Source organism: Xyrauchen texanus, chromosome 41 (assembly GCF_025860055.1).
Source record: "Xyrauchen texanus isolate HMW12.3.18 chromosome 41, RBS_HiC_50CHRs, whole genome shotgun sequence".
In the NCBI taxonomy this organism is placed as follows: domain Eukaryota; kingdom Metazoa; phylum Chordata; class Actinopteri; order Cypriniformes; family Catostomidae; genus Xyrauchen; species Xyrauchen texanus.
In genome coordinates this window covers 474,509-482,008 of record NC_068316.1, presented here as the reverse complement: position 1 = coordinate 482,008, position 7,500 = coordinate 474,509, and the positions used below count along the sequence as shown (strand labels likewise).

Below are 7,500 nucleotides of genomic sequence, written 5' to 3'. Positions count from 1 at the left end.
TCAAGATTAAAAAGAAGAAAGTGAAAGATGAAAAGAGCGAAGAGAAACACGACACACGAGATAAACATCAAGAGTCTGTGAGGAAAAGAAAAAGTTCTGAACATGACAAATCAGAGAAGAAGAAAAAGATCAAGAGAGACACGGACGAGGACAAGAAAGAAAAGGTGAAGAAAGATGTCAAGAAAAACGAGGAGCCTGATAAGTGGAAATGGTATGTCCTCTGACTGCTTTCCTTCAGGTAGTCTTTAATGATTCAAGTCAGGTCATTTTATTTGTATTGCACTTAGCACAACACGTATAGATACAAAGCAGCTGCACATTAAAAATCTGTTTCTGCTGGCGCCTAGCCAGAGTCCTTGTTTGTAGCATGCTAGCCTTTTGAGCATCACTTATATATCTGTTTTCAGCTTTTAATCTTTTAATAATTTATTAGTGTGCATCAGGTTTCCCCCCGCAATATTCTCTTATTGCGATTCAACTGTGTGCATTTTACTGCGTGCACCTGTTTTCTCCTCTGTGTTACACTGATTATTGCATCGATCTCAAAGCACTGCTAATCAATAACAACCTTAACAACAAACAATTGCGTGAGGGGTTCACATCAATCTCAAACCCTCACTGCTCCGGAACAACAAACAACTGCGGTATGTCATGGCATCCGTTCATGTTATTGCTTCCTGCATTACATGCCACATGTTTACTATAGCTTCTTCCGTCAGCAGTGAGGGATTCACATGTGATAAATGTAAGGAATTAGTCACGCTGATGGAGAAGATTAATGAGAGAGACTCATCCGAACTCTAGTGGGGGTCAGTGAGAAAGAGAAGCCGTTATAGATACTGTTTCGGATGCTGGATGTACAGCGAGCAACACACACACTTTAGTTCCGGCTGTAGAGCCCCTGCAGCAGGGCGTTTGGGTGATGTCTCGGTGGCATACTCGCTCAGCAAAGCGACACCACTCTCCCGTTCCTGTTAGGGTTAATGATGCCCCCACTGAGAATCATGTTGTAAGAGCCCTTGTTATTGGTGATTCTACTGTAAGGAACGTGTAAATAGAGACTACAGCCGACATTGTTAAATGCATTTCGGGGGCTTGAGCGTCTGACATCAGATCAAAGTGCTGGCTAATGCTAATTGCAGATTTTCTAAATGTAGATTTTATTCATGTTGGCACTACCGATGTCTGGCTTCGACAGTCGGAGATCACTACAGATAATATTAAAGAGGTGTGTGAATTTGTAAAAATTATGTCAGACACTGTAATATGCTCTGGTCCCCTCCCTGCTCACCGTGGTGACGAGGTTTATAGTAGATTAGTGTCACAGAATGGCTGGATGTCTGAGTGGTGTCTGGAGAATAAAATAGGATTTATAGACAATTGGAAGAGTTTTTGGGACCAGCTAAATAGAGACTTACTCCATCTCTCCAGGGAAGGTGCCGCTCTCCTCTCATGTAATTTGGCTCATAGTCTTAATAATAATAGTATTTGACTAACTGGGGCCCAGGTCAGGAAGCAGACAAACTGGTTAATCCGAACGTCTGCTAGCTGCCTTGAGACATCACACAGGTCACATAAACTACAACACATAGGGACTGTATCACCTTGATATCTCATAGAGACTGTGACTGTTCCCCGAACTACTAAACACAATACCCTCACTAAATCATTTAGAAAATGTTTTATTAAGGTCAGATCTCTTTCTACCAAAGCACTGGTTGTTAATGAAATAATTACAGATCATAGACAGGATGCGCTCTGTTTGACTGAAACTTGCCATTGGAAACCTGTCAACTGGAGTTGATGTTGATAATATAGAAATTCTGCAGCAGAGCGATGACGTCTCGGATCATTACCTCGTCTCTTGTATGCTACAATCAGATAATGTTACTCAATCTACACCACGCTATCGTTCAGGTAGAACCATTCTTTCGACCACTAAAGATAGCTTCACTAATAATCTTCCAGCTCTATCTCATACACGCAATAAACCCCAAAGCCCAGAAGAACAGTCTTCTCTAGCACTCTTGATAGTGTCACCCCCCCTTCGATTAAATAAATAAGCCTTGCACCATGGTACAATGATCACACTCATGCTCTCAAGAGAGCAGCTCGGAAAATGGAGCGCATGTGGAAAAATACAAAATTAGAAGTATTTCAGGGTGCATGGAAGGATAGTGTCTGTAGCTACAAACACGCAGTCAAAGCTGCCAGGTCAGCATATTTTAGTAAACTCATAGAACATAACCACAACAATCCTAGATGTTTATTCAGTACTGTGGATAAATTGGTTAGGAATAAAGTCTCAACAGAACCAGATATTACGTCGCAGCACAAGAGTAATGACTTCATGAATTTCTGGAATTATGCAATCATCTATCATAGCACCTCAGAAAACAGTGCCTAATAATTTCCCTCACGTGCAACTTCAATCCTTCGCTATTATAGGTCATGAAGAACAAAACTTATCGAAACATCAATCAACAACATGTTTGTTAGATCCAATACCAACTAAGCTCTTAAAAGAGGTATCTCCTGTAATCTCAGAACCTTTCTTAATATCATTAACTCCTCGCTATCCTCAGGACATGTCCCAAGAAACTATAAAATGGCAGTTATCAAACCACTTATTAAGAAGCCACAACTTGATCCTGGAGAACTGGATAATTATAGACCGATTTCAAATCTCCCGTTTATGTCAAAAATACTAGAAAAGGTAGTGTCCTCCCAAATATGTTCATTTCTACAGAGAAATAGTATATATGAAGAATTTCAGTCCATATTTAGACTCTTCACAGTACAGAGACTGGGATGAACTGATGCCAACTCCAACCATAAGACATGGGATACTTCATATGCCATTGCCTGGATTTAGGATGGACCACACCGAACCTCACCGAAATGACCATGTTCATATGGAATTTTGCACTGTTATTCACAGCTGTTTTGCATGTTCTCTCGTTTCTGTTTTCAGCCTAATATTCAACTTCTCAGCTGAACATGATTCGATCTGTTTTCTCACTCTTGAGCTGCAGAAACACCTGTACAGATGTTGTTTTTGTGCATTTGATAAATAGACTTTGACTTGACTTCCATCTACAGGTGGGAGGAAGGAAAATCATCAGACAGTCAGAAATGGAGGAGTCTTGAACATAAAGGTCCATATTTCCCTCCAGAATATGAGCCGCTGCCAGATAACATCACTTTTTATTATGATGGTAAGTACATCATGTGGAGTCTTCAGTGGAGTAATAGATATTCGTCACTGAATCAAATTGCACATAATCAATTTGATTCACTTATCTTCTAACGATTTATAATATTTAAATTGTTCTGATAACTTGTTGTCAAGAGGGTCTCAAGATGATGTGCACCAAATTACGTGCAAATCGGAAACGCATTACACACAGCACAATAAGATGAACTCTTTGAATGGTTTGAAGATGATTTCTTATATACTCTTGTGGCTACATCTAGCATCTATGGTCACATGCAAACTTTCATTAACCATTTTAAGCTTAAATGAGCCCTTAAAATATAATCATCAAATATTAATAACTGCAGTCTTGATCAACACAAAATCAGTATCGTTTGAAAGTTTATAAGATCTACTTTATAATGCATGTAGATATTATGACCAAAACTGAACAAGTGCTTTAAAATTTACAGGCAAATCAGAAGTGTTACGTTTTGATCATTTATAATATTGCACTGTACATGTTATTGCAATCAGTAACAACATCAAACATGTTTCATGTGAACAGGTGTTGCTTAATTGCTTATAACTTCACGCATATTAAACAGAACATAAACTATCCCATATGATTATTTAGAGTCTGTGATTATCTTTCAATCGAGTCCACACACAAGATAATCAGATGTATAGATCATTAGATAATCCACATGAAGCACAATGTTACATATGACCACCAGGAGATGGCGCCAAATACACGACACAGACTCAATGATGACTCAAATGACACAGAATGAAACTCATTCTCTGAAATCTCATGACTAAAATCATGTGTGCATGCTATGCAAACCTTTAGTCATTGTTGTGTTTGCATGTGTAATTAGTTCTTATGTACAATTATTATCTTTTATTTGTTTGGAGATGTTTTTGGACACTATGATCAATTATATTTGTAATGTTGTAACTTTTGATTGCTTTGTCGTATCAACACAAACTTTCTCTCGGATGCAGTCGACATGATTGGGAACAAAACAGAAGCAGTTTTCATAGCTATCTTATTTATACCCAGAGATATATAATGACAAGTCAGAAAAAGTTATTTTTGGCTTAATTTTTATTAATTTTTTCCCAGCGGTTTCTTAGGCTGAGAGTCTCAGAATATATCAAATCTATATCATTAAAAAAAGTACACTGATATCAAACACTTGATGCTCTTTGTTTTGGTTTTGTCGAGTTATAAGCCTTTAATTTTGGGTATGTGACTGAAACAGGAAATCTGTACAAACACCCTCAGAGCTGAAAGGGTTAATTTCTGATGCTCTGCAGCGCTATAACTTGAGAAAAATCCTATTTGTGTAACTGTGATCAAAGCTGTTGAAATAACACAAATGTGTCCACAGTGGAACCCTGTTGTGTTTATTAAAGTATGTGGGCAGCAAAAACTGTAAGTGATAAAGAACCCAAATTTGGCAGGATGGTCCAACAACTGTGAGTGTGTTTTCAGGACAGCCGTTGAAACTGAGTCCTGCTACTGAGGAAATCGCAACGTTCTTCGCTAAGATGCTGGATCACGAATACACCAGTAAAGACGTGTTTCAGAACAACTTCTTCACTGATTGGAAGGAGGTGAGAATGAGAAGAACAGTCTTGACATTTCTGCAGAAACACAATATAACGGAAGTGTCTTCAGGAAATGACCAAAGACGAGAGGAAGTTGATCAAGACGCTCTCCAAGTGTGACTTCAGTGAAATGCACAAATACTTTGTGGAGAAGTCGGAGGAGAGGAAGAACCTGAGCAAAGAAGAGAAGCAGGTGCGTTCCTTCGGTTCATGTCAAAGGTCATCTGTGACTTCTGTGCTAGCGCATCATGTGTTTCACTCAGGTCCTGAAGGAGGAGGCCAGTCGTCTGACGGAGGAGTACGGCTACTGTCTGCTGGACGGACATCGCGAGAAAATCGGAAACTTCAAGCTAGAGCCGCCGGGTCTGTTCCGCGGGCGAGGAGAACACCCAAAGATGGGCAAACTGAAGAAACGCATCCAGCCCGAAGACGTCATCATCAACTGCGGCAAGTGAGTTTAACGGAGAGCGACAGAGATAATATATCTCCTTATTTCACAGCCGTCAGTATTCATTACACTGACATTCTTAACATACTGTAAAGCTAGTTTGATGTTTAACATATGAAGGATTATTCATTTCAGAATAGTAATACATAGAAATGATTACTCCAGTAATAAACAGCAATATTATTTATTAAGGATATTTTTACTGAAACATTTTATTACATGAAAAGTGCCCAGCAGAGTGACACACTCCTTAAAGTTTATTATTTGATCATGAATTCTTGCTTTATAAACTATTATTATTATTATTATTATTATTATTATTATTACATAATGTGCAGATATAATGTGCATTAAAATCAGTGTTGCTAGATTTTATTTTATTATTAAATTTATGTATTATTGGTATATAAACAAAAAATATTAATATCATTATTATATTATTATTATTATTATTATTACTGAATAATAATTTATTATTATAAATTCTTGCTTTATAAAAAAAAATATTATTATTTAATGCGCAGATAAAAAGTGCGTTAAAATCACTGTTGCTAGATTTAATTTTATTATTTTAATATTTATTATGAATTCTTGCTTTATAAAACGAAATATTATTATTATTATTATTATTATTATTATTACTTAATGTGCAGATATAAAGTGCATTAAAATCAGTGTTGCTAGATTTAATTTCATCAGCGAAGTCATAGTGAAAATATGACCTCGCAGCCCAAGTGACGTAATCTCTCCGCAGAGACTCGAAGATCCCCGAAGCTCCTGCAGGTCACCGGTGGAAGCGTGTTCAACATGACAACACGGTCACATGGCTGGTGTCCTGGCTGGAGAACATTCAGGGACGACCCAAATACATCATGCTGAACCCCAGCTCCAAACTGAAGGTCAGATCTCCACATCAGACGCACATCTCCCTGCAGGACGTCCCAGACTGACCAGAGTGTTTGTGTTCAGGGGGAGAAGGACTGGCAGAAGTACGAAACGGCTCGTCAGTTGAAGATGAGCGTGGACTCCATCAGGAAGGAGTACCGCCGGGACTGGACGTCCAGAGAGATGAAGACCAGACAGAGAGGAGTCGCACTCTACTTCATTGATAAGGTGACTGGAACCGATAGGTCAAAGGTCATTGGTTCAGTTCCCACAGAGCACTAAATAGCTCATAAAATTACGCAAAGAACTATTTGTAAGAAAATGTCATTTTTTTTTCTCACCCCATTGACGAACAGTTTTGGCTTGTGAGCATAAATTATCCTAAATTGCGTTCGATGTATATGAAAACAAGATTCAATGTGTCATTTGGCTTCTCAAGTGAATTCACATTATATGTAAATATGTTTAATATTTCTAAAAGACAAAAATACTCAACGTGCTTTTTTAACTGTGGGACAGTCGTAATTCTTGACACTGATAGAAATCATTTATATTGAAATTCACACTTTGTTTAGATGATGAGAGTTTTAATCATGTATTTTTATAGTTTGGGTCTGAAGTCTAAAACAGTCTAAACATAAAAGATATTTGAAAAGTACCAACAATAAATGAAGATCTGGTAAAAGGTTTCAATTCAGTTTTAATGAGAGGAAAGTGTTTGTTTTAACCCTTTAAGCTCAGACTCGCCTTAAAAAATATCACAATATTAATAACTGCAGTCTTGATCAACACAATATTATGACCAAAACTGAACAAGTGCTTAAAAATCTGCAGATAAATCAGAAGTGTTACATTTTGATCATTTATAAATAAAACAAATTTACACTGTTTATATTATTACAATCAGTAAAAACATCAAACTAATCAAATATTCATGTGTCATATGTTGTTGGAAAGATCTAGAAGAGTAAAATACAACCAGACTATTTGTTTTACTCACAGATACAAATATAGCGAGTAACAGCTAAATATATGTCTTTGACATTTATGTTGGTGTTGCTTATATGCCACATTTTCACTTATAACTTCACGCATATTAAACAGAACATAAACTATCACATATGATTATTTAGAGTCTGTGATTATCTTTCAATCGAGTCCACACACAAGATAATCAGATGTATAGATCATTAGATAATCCACATGAAGCACAATGTTACATATGACCACCAGGAGATGGCGCCAAATACACGACACAGACTCAATGATGACTCAAATGACACAGAATGAAACTCATTCTGTGAAATCTCATGACTAAAATCATGTCTGCATGCTATGCAAACCTTTAGTCATT

At 37.3% G+C, this 7,500-nt stretch overlaps 1 protein-coding gene across 1 annotated transcript in view; it reads left to right on the top strand.

Annotated features, from left to right (window-relative positions):
* Positions 1–7,500, top strand: part of LOC127634605 (DNA topoisomerase I, mitochondrial-like) — a 25,487-nt gene that overhangs the window by 10,493 nt on the left and 7,494 nt on the right. Inside the window, exons 6-12 of the mRNA XM_052114213.1 lie at positions 1–211; positions 3,103–3,218; positions 4,698–4,819; positions 4,884–5,006; positions 5,077–5,264; positions 6,016–6,160; positions 6,231–6,374. The exon at positions 1–211 is cut by the window's left edge and continues 91 nt beyond it. Coding sequence (XP_051970173.1) covers positions 1–211; positions 3,103–3,218; positions 4,698–4,819; positions 4,884–5,006; positions 5,077–5,264; positions 6,016–6,160; positions 6,231–6,374 — 1,049 coding nt within the window. The remainder of the gene's footprint in view (positions 212–3,102; positions 3,219–4,697; positions 4,820–4,883; positions 5,007–5,076; positions 5,265–6,015; positions 6,161–6,230; positions 6,375–7,500) is intronic.